Raw genomic sequence first — 23,911 nt, forward strand, 5'->3', positions numbered from 1 at the left:
CTGCTCATCTATTTACAGTGTCATATGGGAAACTGGTGCTTTGCACTTGGTTTCCCAATGCCAGCGTCATGGCCTGGTGGCTGGGGTCAGAGCAGCTGTGCATGCGGTGTGTGTTTCAGAAAGAACTGGGATGGCATGTTGATACATAGTCACCGACATACGCACAGACCACTTCTTTATGGTGCCGTTAAATTCCCACAAAAAGCGGCGTCACACCCGCCGGTGCAAGCTGTGCTTTGTTGTTCTTTGTTGTCCTTTGTTATGGTATGCTTTAGATCAAACTGATCATCAAAGTGAGGAAGAAAGGTGATATATTGCACGTATACGTGGCGTGTCGACGTGAGTGTTTCAAAACCTGCTGGCATTTTTCCACACAGTCATCTCTGAAGTGCACAGTGAAAGGCATGAAAAGGAGAAAAAATGCCTTGTTAATGTCAGAGGTCAGAGGGGAATGCTCAGATTGCTTCGAGCTAAGGCTGCAGCTGTCTCAAATGTGGCGTTCCCGGTCTCTTCATGTCTGTCACGATCGGGCGAACTACACACGGTAATTCGGCGTGCCCGTGTGGCGTGCTGGCTAGACCCAAACGCGGCGAAGGCTAGCGATGGGTTGGAACAGACACGCAGTTATTCTAGTAACGATCAGTGCACGAAGCGTGGCTTCGGAACTGGCGTTACAGACGGAGAGCGAGCGGAGCCGGGATGAGAAAAAGAATCGAGAGGAAAAACACTCACGGTTGCTGAATCAGACGGAAACTGACGTCGGCAAAGAGTTGGAGCTTCTGACATGAGGAGAACGATGTCTGAGCGGCGAACAGGTGGGTGGCGTCTCTCTTTTAAACCCGGCCCCGTGATCAGCTGGTGATCAGGGCTGACAATGTCACCGCGTATTTTGCTAGGTACGTGTGTATGTGTTTTTCTACATCTGCGTGTGTCTGCATGCTCACGCTGAGGAAAGTATTTTTGAAACATTCAAAGGTTCTGATTGTGTTGATGTTAATAATTAATCTTAATAATTATTCAATGTTTACTTTAATAACCCCAGGTCAGTGGCAGAGTCACAGTTTTATGATCCCGTAAAAAAGTGTATTTAGTTATTTTTAAATTTTAATACCACTTAATTAACATAATATTTATTTATACTGATCTAAATGTGCAAAAATAATATTAGTAAAAGCCTTGAAATAAACACGGCCCAGCACACCCCACGCCCCCCTTTATACTCACCCCTGCTTGCTGCAGGTATTGCTGCCATATAAACAGTGTTGGGGAGTAACGGAATACATGTACCGACGTTACGTATTTAAAATACAAAATATGAGTAACTGTATTCCGTTACAGTTACCGTTTAAAAAGGTGGTATTTAGAATACAGTTACTTTGTTGAAATAAATGGATTACACGGCGGTACTTTCCTGTTTCATATTGTCGCGGGTCAGGACTGTTTGGGTTTTGTTTGACAGCTACGTTCTGTTGTTCCAGGCGGCAGCGTTACGGTTGCCATGGTTACAGGGTGACGCTCTCGCTCTGCGTGTTTCCTGGGTGAGAGAGCGCCTGTTGTTGTTGTGCTAAGCTAATAGGCAGAATGCTACAGGTATAGCTCTAAAGAATGTAGCATCATAGCAGTGTTGCCAACTTAGCGACTTTGTCGCTATATTTAGCGAGTTTTCAGCCCCCCTGACGTGAAAGAAAAAAGACGTGAAAGCGCATATCGCTTTTACTCTCAACAAGCAGCGGGTGCTGTAACGCAGTCAGTTCTTCTTTTACTCTTATGCTGTTTTGTGGATCAGGTGTAAAACTACTTATAAACACACACACACACAAAGTAACTCCACCAGAGTGCCTATTTCGGGTCACTTTTGCCGGTCCAAGCCCGGGTAAAGGAGCAGGGTTGGAATTGTGACATTAAAAAAACAATAATTGCTAAAAGAAATTTAATTTGTAGTTCTAAATAAATTCTAAATGCATTTAGGACGTTTTTTGCTCACTTTATGTCTCGTCCACGATGTTATTTCTCTCTCCAGCAGCATAGGTTACAATGACATTAGCATGACCAATTATGCAAATTAGGTGATGACGTCATTTAGCGACTTCTAGCGACTTTTAGGACAACCAATAGCGATTTTCCTTACTGAGGAGTTGGCAACGCTGCATCATAGGCAGTGTAGTCCGTGCTGCAGTGAGAATGGACTGCCATACCCGTTAGGTGTCTGTGAACGAGGGAGGGAGAAAAAGGAAAAGTAGGAGCTGTCATCGAGCAAAAACGGGAGCTGGAAGCATGTAAATATAATAATAACCACTGCAGCCAAGAAGAGTGCCTGACGAGCCCAGTTGTAAGTAAGCTATTAAGACTCGACTGTACACTGTGTTCATGTTTTCCTCTGAAACAATAAGTCCCGTTGCAGCAGCCTTTCAACGCCTCTCTCTGTAAGTAAAGCTAGTTTTCGGCTACGAGCCCGACACGAACCCACCGTATTAGCCAGAGGTCCCTTTACTACGGTTCGGAGCCGCGGACCTTCAGTAACAGTAATAAATCACAGCAATAGTACATTCACGTAGTTGTAAACAGCATGATAATATATTAAGTAATCCAAAGTATTCAGAATACATTACTCTCATTGAGTAACGTAACGGAATACGTTACAGAATACATTTTGGGGCATGTATTCTGTAATCTGTAATGGAATACATTTTAAAAGTAACCTTCCCAACACTGCATATAAAGTGGGACGGCTGCCGTCAGGATTTTAACGAAGTTAGCAGTTCATATTTTGTTTGAACTGCAGCAGATTTTCTCTGTGTGAAAGAGACGGTGGTGGATGGAGCAGCTACAGAGCCGGCTGTATCTCAGTAAAGGCTTTAATGGTGATCACTGTAAGAAGCGCTGCTGGTTTGGACGTTTTCTTTCGCTCCACCTGAGCTCTGTGTCTCGGTAACAGCTCTGCCTGTCCTACTGCAGGTCTACTTTTAGTCACAAATGTGGGTGAAATGCACGTGTTTGCACTGTGACACCTGAGTGCTACAAAGTTACGGATTAAACAAAGCAAAGAAGAGAAAACATTTGTGTTCAAGATCATTTGAGTTAACAGATCAGAATAAATATCGAACAGAACTTGTTCGATATTTAGAAGAGCATCTCTGAACAACAGCCACAGACGACCACATTAGATATGAGCTTTCCAGCTAGTATGTCTTTTACTGCCAGTGTAATGAGTGCAGAAGCTCAGAGACTCACAGATTATACACAGGGACACGTTACAACTGTTTAAAAACAGACAGACTGAAAGGGTGCCTATGATGTCTCTGATGTACTTGCGTACTTTACTAGTTACACCCGTCCAACTGCTTTTTTGTGCGAATATCTAAACTGTCAATCTCATGACAGAAATTCATTGCATGTAAGAACAGAAATATGTCATAAATTATACTCCTACGCCCAACCTGAGCATCTGAATGAGGAAGAACTGTATGTGAACGTGTCATGGTTGTTTCACAACCTGCTGATCTGCTGGGATTTTTCTACACAACTATCTCTACAGTTTACAGAGAACGATGTGAAAAAGGGAAAAAAATCCAGTGAGTTTTCCCCACATTTATAAAATAGAGAAATACTTTTATCTGATGAGCAAAAAAAAAACAACAACCCAAAAACACATTTTTTTTTCAAAGTAAAATACCCATTAGTTTCCATTTGAGAAACTGCAATAGTTTTAATAGTTTAGTGACAGTAAACCCTGTCATGGTTTTTACCTGCCTTATTAAAATCACGTTCAAAGAGTGAAAACTTGAATAAATAATCGCAAGTACAGTAATGTCAGATTAAATAAGGTATGCATACAATCTAAACTAAACTTGGGCTAAAATAAAATAGCCTTTACTCTGTCTTCTGCATGTGTCTTCATGTTTAGGCTAGTTAATGATTAGGACCTTGTTGAAGGTGAGACAATGAATTAAAGCAGCTTTGAAGGAAAAAGCTCGTCCAACCCAGTACGAGCAAGGTGCACCTAATGAGGTCCTGGTGACTGGTTATGACTGTGTTACACTGTCCTGTCTGACAACAATTATGCCAGGTTGAACTCTGGCATGTTACCTTTAATGTGTTTGTGTACGTACATGTAAATATGTGGCTTTCTTTAATGAGATAGACTCTATGGAGTTAATCGATCAGCAGGAAGCCACAGGCAAACACAGTGTGATAAAAATACAAGATATACATGCGGTGGAGTCAAAGTCTGGAATGATGCGTGTGACTTTTATTTCTTTGAAACATTAAAGAGCATCTAAGTGTTGTAAAAGTCCCTTTATGGTCAGAGATCATAATGTGGCATCAGTATAGATGACACGATTATAGAGTGGAGCAGCTGCTGTTGCCCCGGAGCGAGGAAGCTACTTATACACGCTCATTAGGTAGAAGTCAGCTTTGCATTTGTGTGTGTGTGGCAAAGGTCTGCAGTGAACAGCTGGTTAAATGCGCGTGTTAGTTTGATAGTTTTTTCCTCTGCTTCTCTATCAAGCAGTGGCTGTTGAGTGTTACTGTGTGCGTTAGGTTCTCTCTCTCACCGCATGTATTATTTGTCTTTGAATCGTAATTCTCTTGTGTCGCTGCTGGATTTCTGCAGAGCCAGGCTACTCCAACGCTCACCCCTGGGTTCGCACAGAGCCAAAGGAAATATAACTTTTTAAGAGTGTTTCGCTTTTGTTTTCACTGATTCATGAAGCATTGACATTTTGGAGATATTGTGTTTTCACATAACAGCAGCGGAGATGTAAAAAGAAGACCTCTGGGAGAGCAGAGGTACACTCTCCGAAAGATAGTAGAGGCTGGAGGACAGAATTTGAAAATTTAAAAGAGATGCTGTTTTTTGACTTATCTCGATCTCAGATTAAATTGTGTTTGCAAACTGTCACAGCCTGAAAGAAAAACATATCCAGTGCCGGTTAGCCTGGTTTGGGTTGGCATCACTCTGAACATGGAAGTCTTTCGTTGCTAGCTTTGTGTTAGCATGCTCGTTTGCTCGGAAAGTGGTGCCGTTGTGTTTGCAGCGGGAGGTAGTTGTTTCTGGCACTTTGCATATTTACACATGCTACTTTCATCCTTTCTACAGCACACACTGAGGTGAGGCAGATGACACAACATGTATTACGCTACAGTCATAAAAGCGGAAACAGAGACTGACTGCGGCAAGATTATTGCGAGTGTGCACAACGAGCTTCTCTCAATCCTCTGCCCGTCTGGTTGTGTTTAGGGTGGAAAAGGCCACTAATCCACTGTACTCCGACTTTTTAGTTACCTCTGCCTGTCTGTGGGTCAAGCTTAGAGCAGACAACAAAAGCAGTAATGCCGAAACGTAGCATAGATTCACAATAAAATGAGTACTGCACTGATGGAAGAGACTTGGCACAAAGTTTGGGAGCAGATAAATTAAAAAAGACACGAATAAGCACAGTTGTCGCCTCATCGCTTGCTGGATGATTTAAAACTATTGTTATTAGAGCTTCATTACAAACTAATATGTGTATGTATTTAACAGGCCAAATGTGAGAACCCTACTACATCTAATGTTTTAGTAAAGAGGGAACGAGAACAAAGTGTTATTGTGATTTACCAGCACCTTACATAAACTGTGTCTGCAGAGAAATATGAGTCTCTAACAAATATGCGCTTTTTACAAAGACAAAAGCACTCTATTGTAGGTATGTGAGGTGTGGTGATATGTTTCAGTAAAATTCCACCTTAGCGTCATCCTAAGTGGAATTTTCTTTGCCTTTTAAATAAACAGTCAAACAGAATTCAGCCATGTGTATCACAGATATGTTCCATGTGTCTGTGGTAGATGCATTTACTGAAAACAAGTGTTATCAGTTCATCAGTGGCTAAGTTAGTTGCAGCTTTTTTTTTGGACTAAATTAAATTAGAGATACCAGAATGAAACTTAAAAACACTGAACAACAAAGGACATGAGGTTTTAGGAACGGGCAAAGCTGCCAAGTCCGGGGTAATGAGCAACACGTTGATGCCTTCATTTTATTCACAAAACAAGCCGTACTACTACCACTGACAGGATTGGGTGTCCTCTCACTCGGTGCTTTTGTATCTGCAGCGATCGTTAGAGAAACCTAATCAGACATTTTTAATTAAAGAGGCCAGAGTGTTTGTGCCGAAGGAGGATAAAGAGGAGGAAGATGATTACGAGGTGAAGGGAGGAGAGAGTGGCAGCGGCTGAGGGTGGATGAAGGGGAAGAGGTCGAGTCTGCCTGCTGAAAGCCACTTAAATCCCTTTCTTATTAACTCACTGTGACACATGATCTTCCTCCATCCCCCTCACACACACACACACACACACACACACACACACACACACACACACACACACGCACACACACACACACACACATCTACGCTCACAGGGCTACAAACCTGCTCTTCTTACTTCTTACTGCTTCATTGTGTCTTATCACTGCCTTGCATCAGCTTTGGCCTTGATGTCATTGCTCACCGAGCCACGATGGATCGGTCTGTGTTTACGTGCTTCGTTCAAAACAGGTATTACGCTGACATTTTCTTATGCAAATGAGATCTACCCTTTAGGTGAAGAACCCGGGGTAACTAAATGTAATTAATCAGCCTGGAAAAGGTAACATTTCTTAGGATGGTGAGGAAAAGTCTGTCTCGCTCCGCTTCATGCAGATGTAGCTGTTGTTGTTTGACTCCATGAAATGGAGCCATATAAAACATCCACAAATCAAACCATGAAATAAATGCTGCATTTTCTTTACGTTGGATTAGCTCAGTAGCAGCAGTAGCAACCAAAGGCATGTAGAGGCACTGTCCCAATCCATCAACTGAACCTTTATCTTTTACACCTATTACACTGAAGTGCAGACATGTCTACACACTGCGGTTCCTAGCATGGGAAAGGGTGAGCTGATCGGCTGCTCACCATGTTGTGCATTCAAAGATGCTCTTCTGCATACATGGTTGTAACTCTGTCGCCTTTCTATCAGCTTGAAGCAGCCATTCTCCCATGAAGGTACCCGTTAAAACCACGGTATGCAGACGATATGTTGAGGCCTGATGGAAGTGGGTTTACAGCAGCAAGTGCTGAGTACCTGTCTACATGTCTATATGCATTGGGTTTTTATTATGTATCTGGCTGATTATATATTTGTATTAAAGAGAAGTTGAACAGATGTACCTAATGAAGTGAGTTGAAGTACTTTTTGTCGTGTTTAAAATTCTCATTGAAGCCATATTTAAACATTTACCCTCATTCCCACTTTAGCTTTTTTTAGCAGACATTACTCGGGTTCATCTGCAAATGCTGAATGCAGCCATTTTTATTCTCTGTTTCAGTAGCAATGTAGTTCATGGAGTCCCACAACCTTTGCACTCATACTGGAAAACCTCATTAAAAACAAGAAGACTGTGTTTTTTGTGCATTCACCCCATTTCTAATATTTGTGTGCCTGAACACAGGTTTAGGAGCTTCTTTGTTTGTTGAGAAAAATGCAAAGGGATCTGAGAAATCAGTTGCTAAAGTGAAACATTTTCCACAGAGGCATGTGTCATCTTCTGTGGGTCCAAGAGTGAGTGACAGTTAGTCCCAAAGTACCGAAGGAAAACACGAGTATCTCCATCCACAGAGACTGTGTTTTATTTATTAAAGAGAAGAAAAGAACCCACTTCCACACTAAGTGCGATGAGTAGTTTTCAGACAGTCTGTGCTCAGGTGAAGTCTTGACAGTTCTTCTTTCCAGTGGAGCAGAGAACAACTTTTGCTGTAAATCAAAGAACACATAGCTGGGGAATGATAAGCGCGGCACAGAGAAACCACTTGTGGATCTAAGGAATTCATTCATTGTTCTCATACCTCTTGGATAACGTGCTATCACCTTCTGATTTTACACTGCAGCATCTAGGCACATTAAAGTGCTTAGAACCCATTCTAATAAACACGGGGAACCTCGGGATGATGATGATTGGTCGAATAGATTTTTTCAACTAGAAAATTAAGATGTCAGCATCATTTGTTGATGAGGTCCGATTAAAACGTAGAAATAGACTAAAAGCAAAGTCTTTATTGAATTCAAATCCAGTGGAGGAAACGAAATGTCGACCGATGAAAAGAAGACTTTTGTTTACATTTGAACTCAACTAGCATACACTGTTAAAAAAAACATCCTAAAACAACGGTAATATTCCGGCAGCTGGGGCGCCAAAATACGACCGTGAAATAACAGAAAATAACTCCCCATAAAAATACGGTTATTTCCAGTAATGAAAATACAATTAGTTGCGCTAATTTGACATGGGATCTCGCCTTTTTCAAGTGCCGCTAAACATTAAATTAAGAACATGTTAATGTGATTAAACAATGAAATCATCTATAAATAGGAGAAAAAAAAACATCTTAAAAAAACGGTAATATTACGGCAGCTGGGGCGCCAAAATACGACCGTAAAATAACAGAAAATAACTGTCCCATAAAAATACGGTCATTTTCAGTAATAATGAAAATAGAGTTTGTTGCGCTAAGTTCGCAGGATTCTGCCTTTTCCAAGTGCTTTTAGACATTAAATTAGGAACATTTTAACGTGATCAAACAATGAAATTACCTATAAACAAGGTCAATGAATGTGGCAATATGAATCATAATACGTAAATGTACAGAAATATACAGTTAACAGTTGGTTTAAATAATAATGGATTGCACGTCCTGGGACAGACTGACAGAGGCAAGGCTGCCATATCGCACCATCGGCCCCTCTGGCCATCGCCAGTAGGCGGTAGGTGAAGTGTCTTGACCACGGACACAACGACGGAGAGTGTCCGAGCCGGGGCTCGAACCAGCAACCTTCTGATCACAAGGCGAACTGCCAACTCTTGAGCCACGACTAGCAATGCCTAGCAAAGCCATAGCCCTAACTAGCAATGATAACAATACTTATGTGATGTAACACAAGCTTATAGCATTATGGCATTACATTTGAATTCAACAGTTCAATCTTTCAAATAACGGACAGATATTTGTGAAATCATGATACATTTGTAAATATATTTTAACAATCTAAATATGCATATGTACAGACAGATACATTTAATAATCATGAAAATTATGTTTCATTACATTACAGTGATTTAACGTTAATTTACATTTGAAATGTGAAGTCAAAGTCTATTGACATAACTTTAATGATATTCTAGAAGAACAGAACATTACTGTAAAATGCAGTAAAATACCTTCATATTATTTTCCTACGGTCGCAGCCACACCCGCGACCTGGTTGTTGTTAGTTCACATTCATTGGCCGATGCTTAGTGTCATGTTATTATGTGTCCCAACATCCAATGGCATGTCACATTGTTTTCATGGCCACACCCTCACCCCAGGTGCAGAGGCCTATTTCTGTTCTGAGATTGCAATTGCAATTCCTAACTCTACATTTCTTGTTCAAAATTTATAATTAGCACAGCGTGGCTGTACAATGTTTTACATTGTGGCATGCAAAGGAATCTTAACAAAGAAGCTTACAGAGAGAGATTGAGCTTGTCATCCAACCCCAAGCTGATAGGGGAGTTCTTTATTAAAACACTTGCTGGTGCTACGATGTGCCTCAAGGTTCAACAACAGCACAACAGAAGTCACTCATGGTACAGCACTCCCTCTACAAAACAACAACTGTCAGTGACTCTGCACCACGACATAAACACAACATTCAAGATAACAGTTAAAAGTAACATAACCATAAACAATAAAACAAGAACATCTAAGCAGCACATGTCCCAAGGCATGATGGGAGAGAACTAGCTGTTCCCCCAACACGTCACCTTTTTCAGCAAAATTACAATTCAAATACTCCTTTAATTATTGATTATTCTCATTAATTTTCGATCATTTTATATATTTTTCCATAGTATTACATTTGAATTTAACAGATCATTCTCTCACATAACAGACAAATATTCGTGAAATTATGATACATTTCTGGATGTAGTTTTACAATCTAAATATGCATATGTACAAAAAAATATATTTAACAAACACGTAAATTGTGTTTTACTATATTTACAGAGCTGTTATGTTATTTTACCTTTGACATGTAAGATCACAGTCTACTTATGTAAATTTAATGATATCCTAGAAAGACATTACAAAACTGTAAAATATACAGTAAGATACTTTGACATTACTATTTTTTGGAACAGTGTAAGCTTGACCACGGGGAAACATTTTTGGGTTAAACTCTGGTTTTCATCATGAAATCTGCAACACTTAACAAACACACAGGTAAATGATGCTCAGATGATACTAAATGTGTAAGGAAAGCATCCCACACACCACCACCACTAACCTAAATCTTTGATTCAAAGCAGGAGGAATCCATGGTCTCCTATTATTTACATCAAATTCTGACCGTAGCATCTGATTGTTGCAGCAGAAATCGAGACTCATCATTTTCCAATCTTATATTGTCCAATTTTGGTGAGTGCGGGCAAACTGAAGCCTCCATTTCCTGTTCCTAGCTGATAGGAGTTGCCCCGGGCCGGTCTTATCTGCACGCCTTTGTTTTAACAAGTGGTTATTAGCGTTACTGCGGGATTCATATCAGCGCAAAGGCGTCTTTCACTGATGTCTAACGTCAACGGGACACCCAGAGAGAACGGCTGATTAGATATTTGCATTAACAAGCAGTTTACAGTTTATATGAACTAAGTACCCTTTTAAATGATGTAAAATAACTGTATTGTTTGATTCTACTTACCAAGTTTTGATATCTGTGGATCTGGAAGTTTACCGTCTTAATGTCACGTTGCTGAGACGGAGTCTACTGTGTACAGAAAGTCTGTAATAATATTGTTTCACCATATGAACCTATCAGCACTGTAAATTATGGAAGTGTAGCGAGTGAGTCTTTCTGCTTTTGCACCACAGAGTCTTTGTAGCAGATGTGATACAAATTAATATGTAATTTCTTTATTTCAGTGAACACTGGCAACTACGTCATGGTTAAGACTTTAAATGGTTAATATGTTTGCTAAGAAAAAAAGAGGCAAAAAAGCAGATTAATTGATTCAAATATAAAGATAAACATTAGCAGCATGCCTGTTGTGCAGCTCTGTGGACTATTCTTTGAACCAAACTGGCAGCTCTGCCACATAAGAAATGCAGGAGATGGGACTGAAATTTGAGGTTATGAATGAGCAATTCAGTATAAAAAAATAAATGAATAAGAATAGATCCAGTTGTGGTCAGATGGTTGTGTCATCAAGAGAGCAGAGGGCACGCTGCATCAACAAATCAAACTGTGCATCTGCACAATCTGTGTCAATTAGTGTGAGAGCACGGCTGCCTGTTTGGTATCAGAGCAGGCTTACGGCTTTGTGCATTTGTGTGCCCACACACGTGTGTTTACGCACATTCCTGCAAAAGCAGCCAACAGCTGTTCAAGGCTTTTAAAGCGGGGAGGAAAAAAACAACAGGAGTGAATGTCGGTATACACTCGGCTCATTCTCTCTTAATCTTCTACAAATCAACATGAGGTCAGCTGTTATTTCTTCACTGAAAGCTTAATTACTTTTTGGGTACATTTGGAGATTTGACTTTGGATTCGTGACTTACTGTTCTCTCACAATTGTGCTTCCTCTGCACAAAGATCCCCCCCAAAATCTTGTTTTTATTCATGAGCTGTGGGTTTTGAACAAAAGCATGACTCTGTGCTCTATAGCTGTGTTTTTTTTTCTTGTCTTTTTCCTGAAATGCGTTATTTGACAGCTTTATTGAGTATGTGCTTGCTTCTGAATTTAAAACGTGAGTTCTTGTTTAGTGAAAAAAAAGCTTTTTAGGGGGGCAGTACATTTTATTGAGATAATCTTTAACTGATCTATTTTTAAAAAAGACATTAAACCACCATTTAAATCAAATAAAACAATTTTTGTCAAAATGTATTGATTATTTCACTCCTGCATACAACATCTGCATCTGTACAGCAAAAGATTAACGATCATGTTTGTTTGAGTGGGTGGCAGCAGCTCTGCCACGGTCAGTAGTTTTCCCCACTGGGACCACGGGTGCTTCAAACTGATGCACTTGTGCTCCTTCACAAACGGCATATGCAGCGTAAAATCCAGCTGCTGGGAGTAACGCGAGCTCGCGTCTCGTCTGCTGGCATCCATGCAGATCGTAGCATCACAGTGTAATCAAGGAGAGAGACGTCAGCTATTGTTATGCAAGTGAGACGCTGCCGAGAGAGGCTTGGACTCCCTCCCGGGTTCCACTGCCCGTCGTAGCTTTTCAGCGGCACGGGTCGAGTGTCACGAGGAGTTTCTGCTATAGAGTGATCTCAGCGTGATGTGCTGCTTTTGTTTTTTTTTGTTTTCCACACGTGCGTATGTCATTTCTAACAAGACCTAATGTACGAGGCCATTTGCCCAGGGTGTCAATAAATGTGACTGTTACAGCTGTGGAAGGTAATGAAGGTATCGTTCACTGTGTTATTAGTGAGTGACTAAAGCCAAGACGCATCCCCCTCTCCTGCTAATGGATCCCAGCAGTTATTGAATAAATCATCCTGCGTCGTGTCCGTCTCTTGCTCTCATTCGCTTTCTCGATTCCCTTTCCTTTCTCTCCTTTCGCTTTTCATTACTGCTTCCTTTCATCATTTCAGTCTCTTAACCTCCTCTTCTTTTCTTGTCCCCCAATTTCGCGTTGCCCATTTTCTCCGTCGCTCTCCCTCGAACCTGATCCTCATATTTGCTTTCTCATTACACCTCCATCTGCTCTCGTTCCCGCCACCCTCCTGCTCTCTGTTTTTGCTTAAGTTCTCACTCGCTGTGTCTTTTTCCCTCTGCCTCCCACAGATGTGGAAGAAGAAGATATTCCTGGTCATCATTGCCATCAGTACCATCAGTCTTCTGCTGCACCATGGGGGTCACTTGACCTGGTGAGTGACCCACGATATGAAAACACATTAAATATCCATTATTCTTCTATAAATCCATATGGTCCTTGTTACAGTGAAAAATCCTGACAGTCGTTGTGCTACACTTTTGCCTCATAGGCAAATTAATAGAGAGGGGCTTATTATTAAAGTCAAGCATGGAAACCTTGAGCGCCTAAGCACTGCCATGCTGGTCGAGGGACCAATTATAAAAGTAGAGTGCTGTAGACTTTTGACAGCCCAGCGTTTTGTTCTCTTTCAAATTCCTATTCTCGACGTCTTTATCGTCTCACTTCCCTGAACGCTCTTGTTTCCACATCCCACCTCTTATCATTGACTCTGCAGTGAGCACTGCATTCTTTATATTACTTTATTCAGTGATACGTACCAAACACCTCAGATTTTAGGAGAATTTAGAACTGGTATCCTGCAGTGCTTACAGCAAATGCATTAACTGCACATGTCAGCTGTGTTCCACCACATCCCAAAAGTGCTTTATTAGGTTGAGATCTGTGACTGTGGAGGTCATTTAAGTATAGTGGACTCATTGTTGGGATCAAGAAACCAGTTTGACCAGTTTGTGACTTGGTGTGTTGTCCTGATGGAAGCAGCCACTGTGGTCAGTCATAAAGATCGAGATGCTAAGCAACAATACTCAGATATAGGCTGTGGTGTTTAAATCATGCTCAACTGGTACTAAATGGTTCAAAATGCGTGATGAAAATATCCCCCAAACTAGTACATCACCATGCTCCATGCTTTCATATTATATACACAAAATTCTGACATGACCATCAGAAGAAATCAAGACTCTTCAGACCAGGCAACATTTTTCCAATTCTACTCTATTCTATTGTCAGGTTTTGGTGAGTCCGTGTGAAATGTAGCTTCTCCTGGAGTGTGGTCTCCTGCTTCAAAGTTCGACACATTGTGCTTTCAGAGATGCTCTTTTGCATAGCTTCAGGACATACAGTTAGGTCCATAAATATTTGGACAGAGACAACTTTTGTCTTTGTTTCTGTACATTACCACACACAACATTTTAACTGAAGCAACTCAGATGCAGTTGAAGTGCATAATTTCAACTTTAATTTAGTTGGTTGAACAATTGCATAAAAATGTGAGGATCTAAAGCATTTCTTTTAACATAATCTCTTCATATCAGTGGGTCAAAAGTAATTGGACAAATTAAACAACTGAAAATAAGATGTTCATTTCTAATACTTGGTTGAAAACCCTTTGATGGCAAGGACAGTCTGAAGGTTTGAACTCATGGACATCACCAGGTTTCCTCCTTTTTAATGCTCTGCCCGGCCTTTACTGCAGAGCAGTCTTTCAGTTGCTGTTTGCTTGTGGACCCTTCTGTCCAAAGTTTAGTCTTCAACAGTGAAATGGATGCTCAGTTGGGTTAAGATCAGGTAACTGACTTGGCCATTCAAGACTATTCCACTTCATCCACATCATCAATAAATACTAGTGCCCAGTGCCACTGGCCCAAGCCATCATACTCCCTCTGCTAGGGGTGGGGGAAAAAATCGATACTGTGTAGTATCGCGATATTTTGTTTGCTAATAATGTATTGATACAGGGACAGCAGAAATCGATTTTTTGTTACAAAAAAAGTTTTTGTGGACTGGAACATGCTCTGACTTCAGAGCATGTTGATCCTTTTTCTGAGCAAGAATCCTGACATTCCTTCACTGTCCAAATGTGTTTAACTTTTTTTATGGCAGCAATAAACATGACAGTTTACTTAATTTAATTTAAGACATGTTTTATTTTAATTAAGTTTAAAACTTTTTTATTTAATGTAAAATTATATTTTGTTTTAATTTACTCTCAAATTCTTCAGTTGCTGAAGGGGCTGCATAGTTTTCATAAATTGCATAGTTCAGAATAGCTATAATTGTACCAGATGGTTGCATTCAGTTAAGTTGGACTAGACTGTAATACAAACCGTTCAAGTTTGTCAACAATAAAACTGACTGAAATGAGACAAAGACTGAGTGTGAGACTTTGATATTAGATAAAATGAATATTGATAAAGTTTACCTTTATGTACAGAATCTGAATATTGCAAAATATTTTAAGAAATTGCAATAATATCGTATCGTGCGTTAAGTATCGTGATAACATCGTATCGTGGGATGTATGGTGATTCCCACCTCTACCCTCTGCCATGTTTTGCAGATGATGTGCTATGCTTTGGATCATGAGCCGTTCCACGCCTTCTCCATACTTTTGTCTTGGCATCCTTCTGATAGATGTTGATCTTGGTTTCATCTGTCCAAAGAATGTTTTTTCCAGAACTGTGCTGGCTTTCTTAGATATTTTTTAAGCAGAGTCCAATCTAGCCTTTCTATTCTTGGGGCTTATGAGTGACTTGCACCTTGCATTGAACCCTCTGTATTTACTTTCACGCAGTGTTGTTGACTTGGTTGGCTGTTGTGAAGCTGTTTCTCTTCACCATGCAAATGATTCTACGATCATTCACCAAAGCTGTCTTCATGGACGTCCAGGTCTTTTTGCATAGCTGAGTTCACCAGTGCTTTCTTTCCTTCTTTTTTTCTTTGGATGGACCAAACTGTAGACTTTGCCACTCCTAATATCGTAGCACTTCTTTGGAAAGGCTTTTTTCTGCTTTAACAGCTTAAGGATAGCTTGTTTCACCTGCACGGAGAGCTCCTTTGACTGCATGTTGTCTGTTCACAGCAAAATCTTCCAAATGCAAGAACCACACCTTAAATAAAGTCCAGGTCTTTTATCTGCTAAAATTGATTATGACATAACAAAGGAACTGCTCACAGCTACTGATGAAACAGCCTTTGAGTTAATTGTCCAATTGTTTTTGGTCCCTTTAAAAAGAGGTTGACAGCAAAGAAAACCTAAACTTGTGTCCTTGTCCAAATATATATGGACCTAACTGTATGTATATAGTATGAACTTTTTTACTTCTTCATTAAAAATTGATAAACATCTGCCACCAAGATCTTTTGATAAAGTTCATGAATAATTCTGCCAATAAAAACTTTACTGTACTTTGAAAAGTAATAATTTGTACTATCATCTGTGTGTTCCGTGAATGTCAGTCCACTATACAATAAAAACAGACACACTGTATATTATATCATATATTGCATTTCTGGCCTCCTCTCCTCTCACGGCTATATCTTTCTACCTTTCCCTTCAGTCCCATTTATGGTTACTATTTTTGCCTTCCTGTTGTGTTGCTTCTGTTCTGTACAACACATTAGTTTCTTCCATTATCTGTGTGCAGCTTTGTCTCTAATGTCACTATTTTATCTAGAACAGCCGCTCTTTGTGCTGTTTAAGCTGATGCAGCTTTAAGTAAACTTGTTGTTTTTTGCCACCAGGACCATGGATGCCTTCCACCTTGGTTGTCCAGCCCTGCACTCTCACCCTTACTCCGGCCTGAAGCCTAAGCACAGTAACGTGGTTTTCCTGAAAACCCACAAAACTGCCAGCAGCACCATGCAGAATCTCCTCTTCCGCTTTGCAGAGCGCAACAACCTGACGGTGGCGTTACCCATACAGGCCTGCGGTCACCAGTTCTGCTACCCGCGATCCTTCACAACTCACTCTGTGCATCAGCACACGCTACCGCCAAACATCGTCACCAACCACATGCGCTTCAATAAGGCTGAGCTGAAACGACTGATGCCAAATGATACGATATACGTCACGATCCTGAGGGAGCCTGGCTCCATGTTTGAGTCCTTGTTCAGTTACTATAACCAGTACTGTCAGAGTTTCAAGAGGGTCCCTAATGGTTCACTGGAAGCTTTCTTAGATGAACCCTGGCGCTACTACAAACCAGAGGAGAACTACTCCATGTATGCACGTAACACCTTGACCTACGACTTGGGCGGAGACAAAGATCGCCCAGCGAAAGATGTCTCTTATGCAAAAGCTTTTGTAGCACAGGTGGAGCGAGTGTTCTCCCTAGTGATGATCTCTGAGTACTTTGATGAATCTCTGGTTCTACTTCGACACCTCCTTTCCTGGGATCTGGATGACATTTTGTATGTTAAGCTCAACATGCGGACGCCAAGTTCCAAGCAGGGCTTGACTGACGATCTTCGCAAAAAGATCCGTGCCTGGAACTCCTTAGATGCCCAGCTCTATGATCACTTTAACGCTTCACTGTGGCGTCAAATCTCTGCTGTGGGTCCAGCCTGTGTGGCGAGGGAGGTGCGCCTCCTTCGTGAGGCCCAGGAGAAGCTGATGAAAAGGTGTTTCGGTGAAGGCATGCCGCTTGTTCGTTCAGCTGCTGAAATCAAAAACAAGGAGCTCCGCCCCTGGCAGCCTAGCGGCAAAGTCGACATAGTCGGTTATGACCTCCCTGTAAATATTACCCAAAGCTTCTCGAGCCAGGACCAGGAGCTCTGCCTGAGGCTCATCATGCCGGAAGTCCAGTACACAAAGATGCTCCTACGTTCCCAGTTACTGCGGTACCGTCTGACCACTCAGGCTCGCCCTCAGCAGCAGTCACACTCCTTCCAGCAGCCCGTACGCACAGCCCTGCTTAGACATCCAGCCCACCGCAGCCAGCCACCAGTGCCTGCTGCTGCAACCCCGGCCTCAGGAACTGGAATCAACTCAAAGACTGCTGCAGGAACTCGAGGTCGGACAAATAAGCAAGGGACAAAACCCTCACAAACTCAGTCCTCATAGGCTGGAAAACTCCTCATAGACTTGAAAATTATCCGAGTGCCCAACAAACTGCATTGTTTAACTCATCATGACCCATGAGACTATGATTGTTGGCTGGTCTGGGGTTTTTGGGGAATAAGGCTATCCTTGGGAAATGTCTGGGTTTATCTTGAATTAGAGTATCCCCTCTTCCTTCTATGTGTGTTTGGTTTGACATGAAAATAAATTAGGAAAAAGGGGATTGGACATACTTGGACTTGAATTTTAATCTTTCTCCTTTCCGATCCATCAGACCTTATCAGGGTGGGAAGGCACAAAAGCTGGAGGAACACTGGGAGGGAAGTTTAACCCAGCTGTACGCCTCTGCAGCCCTGACTGCAGTGGATATGAGAGGGTTTCGGATGAAAGTGGTTCTTTGAAGGAAATCTGTTTCATGCGACTGGGACTCAATAGAGAAGTGGCGATATCGGGTCTATTGTGCAGCACAGAGTGTGCTTTGTGTGTATCACACTGGGATAGTATCATGTTACTTGTGTTTGTTCTCCGTTTCTCAAGCTCTCATTTGCTCTCTCTCTCTCCTAACATATGCCACTTAAAGTCCTTGAGGAGACATAATGACATAAAGGGATCGGCTGTCAGGCCTCCGAAGAGCCTCCTAAGAGGCCAGACAGACACTGAGATCAACTCACAACCATTAATGTAACAGCACAAAACAACTCTTCCTTTTTTGGCCTTTTTTTTCTTACTAACTCTAGAGTTGAAATCAGTGAAGGGACAGGGGATAAAAAGGCCAGAGAGATGGAGACCTTATCCTGAGGGTAAGCCTAAAAACTGCTGGATACTCAATTTGGCCATACAAGTCCCACAGAGACTGAGCACATGTGCGAAGCCTGTGTCCCGTCAGCTTTTTGACCTCCCTTTCTTCCTTCTAAGGTCCTTCTCTGCATTCACCACCCTGTCATTACGGCTGTTGCCCTCTGGGCAGGCTCTCCATCCACCAAGAAGCACTAACATCTTTTTTTCTCCAATCCCCGGTACTTCATCGAACAGCCAGACAAGATCACACCTCACCTTGTGGAGACTCTGTTAAGGTGATGCTTCTGGATGTGGGGATTTACTTTAAAGCTTGGGCGTTATTGCAATAAGATCTCCAGGCCCTTCGCCCTGAATATGAAAGGCATGGATTTAATAACCTACCAGCAACCCTGTGCCGCATATACAATAATCACACACACATCAAACTCCTTGATGGGACAAAGACTTGAAGCCTGTGGATCGTGGCGCTTGAATATTTAATCATCTCCTCTCACGGGCCGCCTATGGCCCGGGTTCTAGGGTTACACGGCTGTACGTTGTCATTAAGGACATGTTCAACCAGGTGAAAGCTGCTCAATCCGAACGCTGAAGCACAGAAAGACAAAGGGAGAGCGTTAATGCACGATCCTTAAAGCCTCTTAAGGCAGCTGGGCCGACTGGGGTCTTAAAGAGTCTTCATTTATCTCGGCTGTGATCCATTTTTAATGCTTTCTGCTCATATTTAATGTGTCATTTATGTTCTTTTATTACTCTGGTGATCAGTAGGGTGCTGCTGAGGAAGTGAAGGAACAATATAGTTGTGTGAGAGTATGTGTTTGAGCCAAGAAATGTCTCTCGGCTCATGTCGGGGGTTTTTTTGGGTTTTTTTTCTGTGGCCTGCAAGATTTATTAAACTATGTATTATTTATGATCGGGACTTAAAGAGCCCCATTATTGTATTTTAACTGGTATTTTTCATGAATCACTGGATGAAAACTACTTTTCCATCGATTTGGTGGTTCGTGGTGTGCACGGCTTACCACTTCAGGCAGCAGAGATGGAACAAGGCATGTGGAAACGGTTTAAAATATTAATTCTGTACATGTTATACATAATGCAAAACTACAACAAACTGCACATCGAACCTACTCTAGTGGCTTCAGAATTAATCTCCCATTCAGCAGAGCTAAGTACTTAACCACACTACGTGTTTGTGGTTTGAGTGTGTCAAACCACAGGTAACAATAATAATAAAATAGACACACACAGCTGCTGCTCAGAAATAAAAAGCAATGAAGCCATCAGGCAACAGACGCGAGGAGAGGATGCACAGTTTTATGAAGTAGCTGTGAGAATCTGAATGTGTGCAATGCATGATAGTTTTTATTTATTAGACATGTGAAATGTCTTCAGATATGTGTAAAAACCTTTTCAGGTTACATGCACTGTAAAACATGGGCAAACATGAAGAAGGCTGTGGTTTTGTATTTTCTTGCTCCCATGAAAAGACCACAACCAGCAATATGTAAATTGGTCTGCCAACTTCCTGCTGTGAAAGCACACCACAACTCCCTAAAGACGCCTCAGTACTGAGCAAAAGTCTAGAGTCACCCTTTATTTCTTTATATGTTGTTAGAAAAATGGGAAATAGGTACGACGATTTATTGAAACATATGTATACAAACATGGTAACGCAGTGCGTACAATTGTAATGAGCTTGAAAGTCGGTGTTGGTAGGACCACCTTTATTCTTCAGCACAGTCTGAACTCTCTTAGGCAGCTTTCTTGTTATTGTTTTAAGTAGTCTTCAGGAATAGTTTTCCAGGCTTCAAAGGACATTCAAAACATCCGCTGCTGTAATGCAGCTCCCAACCATGAAAGAACCTTCACCGTGTTTTACAGATACCAGAACTGCTGCCACTGATTTTCAGTCTTCTGTAGTTTGGCACACCTCAACCATCTTTCCACTGAGACCATTTCTGATGAAGCTGCAGTGAACATCAGATGCATGAGTTGAAGGTCCAGATCCATCTCTCAGGTCCTGTGTCAGGTCTTTGCTAGATTCTTTCCTGTTTCATAAGGACATCTTCAGATACTGTTAATCTGTTGTAGATAGCTGTTTTTGGCCTGACACGCCTTTGGTTCTCAATTTGTTCAGACACAATCCATTAAAACTGATCAGCTACAAGCACAGGACTTGTCCAAAGAAAAGCTTTGAAAGAGCCTCAGAAAGCCTGGAGAACTATTGCTCTTGCATCATTTTAAAGCTATAGGAAAGAATGAAAAGAGATGAGGATTGGCTCCAAACATTTGCACAGTACTGTACAGTAGTACAGTTTGACTCAGTGAGTGTGTTTCAGATATTTTTGGACAACAAAGGCACTGGAGACATCAAACTTGATTGATTATATGTCGTAAGAGCAATGTGTTGTTGGCTTTTTCAGTAACATACGGAGTATCAGCAGCCTTATCCTTTACCAAAGCAGGGCTTCTCAAAATCTTTGGGTCCTAGGACTCCTTACAGAGTCCTTACCTCAAATCCTAACACTGGGTTAGCTAATTTGGATTAAGCATTAGATGAAAAGCTGACTGACTCACGCATGTGTTCACTAACTCAATAGTTGGCTAATAAATCCAGCTTTGCAGCAGCAAGATCACTTTGACTCTTTGAGTTTCTACTGGTGCAAAGTAAAGGACAATATATAGCTAATAGCATAAATTTATCTATTTAGCAATTCCTTACTTGCTAAGATGTTATTACTCCGGACCTCTGAGACGTCCTCAGATCCCACTCTGAGAAGCACGGCTGCAAAGGAGCTGGCAGCTGATGCTGACTTTCATCATTCCCAAACAAACAAAAACCATGACTGTGAATGCAACTCCTAAATTGCTTAAAGCACTTGTGAATCTGCTAATATAAAACAAATGATACATTATCAAAAAGTATTTGCATTAATTTTAAATCTAGACCAAAAAATGACTGAAAATTGTTTTATGTATTTATTTATTTATTGAACTGAACCATGTTTGTTTTTCATGCTTCACATAAAGGACGAAAACCTGGTGTTAGATTTGATCTAACTGATAAAGACAGACAGTTTGGAATAAAAAAAGTAATTATCTTCATTTTTTTCAGTGAAACTATACATTTATACATATTTCTGCAATTTTGGACACTTTGGGTCTCTACAGAGGTTTCTGATAGTCGAATGTAGTTTTTTTCTTTTACGTGAACTTTCAACTTATGTTTGCAGTCATTAAATAAAAAATTAAACGCGGGCATCTGCAAACGCTCTTCTTCAGATTTCCATATCTGACTGGGATTCAGATGAAGAACGTGTTTCCTGTCGACCGTTCATTTGAGAGCCTGCCTCCGAGTGGCTGTAAGCGCTCTTTTGATTGTACAAGACGTTTGCTCGGCTGTTCTGCTTCATGTCAGAGTGTTTCGCTAATGGTCCTGCTGTCATGTCTAAAGTGTCGGCTATTCTTTCTTGGGTTATGCCAGAGGGGCTGTGAAAATGGTACGCTAAAAAACAAAACAAAAACAAAAAAAACCTCATCATCTCCACATTAGCTGGCCCCTCTTTTCTTGTGAAGGAGAAATGTGAAGCTGCTTTAAAAAAACAAAAAAACTGGAACATGAAAGCCTTGTGGGATCAGAGCATTTTTTTGTGTACCTGCTGAGCTTTTATGTGTCACAGGGAAGTAAACATGAACTGCATTGTTGCCCACTGTCCTCTTTGATGTGCACATTATGTTTTGGGAGGGGGTTATCTGTGAACTGAGAAGAATGAGAGAGTTTGGTTTTTTTGTAATTCTGTGAATACTTGGATAATGTTGGGTGGGTGATACAGCTCTGAAGACATGGCTAGTGACAATCAGAGCTAGGGGCCCCAAAGCTTTGTAATGATGGTTGATGAGAGGGATGAATAAAGTTTGAATGATTTCAATTCATCTGCGAGTGAGTGTCTTTTGACTCTGCCGCTTTTTCGGTGAGATTTATCCAGATATGCGGACCCTTGAATTATTCTGGATATCACAGCAACACACGCACACACTCTTCATCAGCGGTGAAACATAACACACGGCGACAGTCGCTCAATTAAGATTCAGATACTAAACGGTTTCTATTTCCCTGAAGACTGAAACCAGACTTTTCAGGCTGCAATCAGTCTTTGGAAATTACCTCCATTTAGCACGCCCGCCTAAATGAATGAACAAATTGCTTCTCAGCGGGACAAAAACAAAATGCAGAGCGGCGTGTGTTTGATATGACTGCGATTGAAGCAGTCACCATGCTGTGTCCCACTCCACCGGCCTGTCATTATGGCCTGCTGTTGCCATGGCTTTGGCTGCTAAGAGGTGGCCCTCCGGAGTCTCGTCGCCGCTCTCGTTTTTTTCTCTAACACGGCGGCAGCCTTTCTGTTTGTTTCTCTATCATAACCTGCCATAACCTGGCCTCCAACCATGCGCATAATTACAGTAATTATGCTAACTGTAATAACAATAACATAGAATGAAATGACCACAGGAGAAATAGATTTCCTTCACCACTCCATCCACTATCTTCTAAAGCAAACTTACTGTCAGAGGATGTGCAGTGAGGGCCTTTAACAGCTGTAAACAGCTGTTAAACAAATGCTCCGCTCTCTTTATGTGTCAGATGTATTTATGCCTGAGCAGCTGGGGTCTCTGATGCGTGAAATTCACTTCAGCTTATATAAATGACTCTATTAATTGAGAATGTACCCAAATGTATTTGGCGGATTGTTTTATTACCTCTGCCAAGGAGGTTGTGTTTTTGGTAGCGTGTGAGTCTGTAAACACGGCAGCTCGAAACGTTTTGAAGTAATTCTGATAAAACTTTGTAGGGGTGTAGACTCGGGTCAGGTTAGTCATCCATTAAAATGTCAACTTAATGATTTATTGATTGAAAATTACAAAAATCCTTATAACTAAGAAATTATATTTCTTAAATGTGTATGTGTATTGTCAACATTTAGCAAGGACTTGTAAAATATTCAATTCAGTTCAGTTTTATTTATACAGAACACAACAACAGTCGCCCCAAGATACTTTATATTTTAAGGTAGACCCTACAATAATACATACAGAGAAAAATCCAACAATTATATGACCCCCTATGAACAAGCACTTTGGCGACAGTGGGAAGGAAAAAGTCCTTTTTAACAGGAAAAAACCTCCAGCACAACCAGGTTCGGTGAGGACTAGCCATCTGTTGGGCATGTGAGTACAGTATACAGGACAAAGACACACTGTGGAAGAGAACCAGAGATGAATAATGGCTAATGATTAAATGCAGGCAAGTGTATAAACAGAGTGATACGGTACTATGAGGTCTTTAAGATAAGATGGGCTATGATTCAGGAGCTTGTATGTGAGGAGAAGGGTTTTAAATTCAATTCTGGATTTAACAGGGAGCCAATGACGAGAAGCCAGAATGGGAGAAACGCACTGTCTATTTCTAGTCTTTTTCAAAACGACTA

The 23,911-nt window shown here is 41.2% G+C and overlaps 1 protein-coding gene across 1 annotated transcript in view; it reads left to right on the top strand.

The window, feature by feature from the left end:
* The window catches only part of gal3st3 (galactose-3-O-sulfotransferase 3), a 47,384-nt gene extending 25,058 nt beyond the window's left edge, over nucleotides 1-22,326 (top strand). The window contains exons 2-3 of the mRNA XM_006805492.3: nucleotides 12,856-12,938; nucleotides 16,310-22,326. Coding sequence (XP_006805555.3) covers nucleotides 12,856-12,938; nucleotides 16,310-17,630 — 1,404 coding nt within the window. The 3' untranslated portion in view covers nucleotides 17,631-22,326. The remainder of the gene's footprint in view (nucleotides 1-12,855; nucleotides 12,939-16,309) is intronic.
* Nucleotides 22,327-23,911: the final 1,585 nt, after the last annotated feature.

The sequence above is a fragment of the Neolamprologus brichardi genome, chromosome 3 (assembly GCF_056152115.1).
Source record: "Neolamprologus brichardi isolate AB-2024 chromosome 3, ASM5615211v1, whole genome shotgun sequence".
In the NCBI taxonomy this organism is placed as follows: Eukaryota; Metazoa; Chordata; class Actinopteri; order Cichliformes; family Cichlidae; genus Neolamprologus; species Neolamprologus brichardi.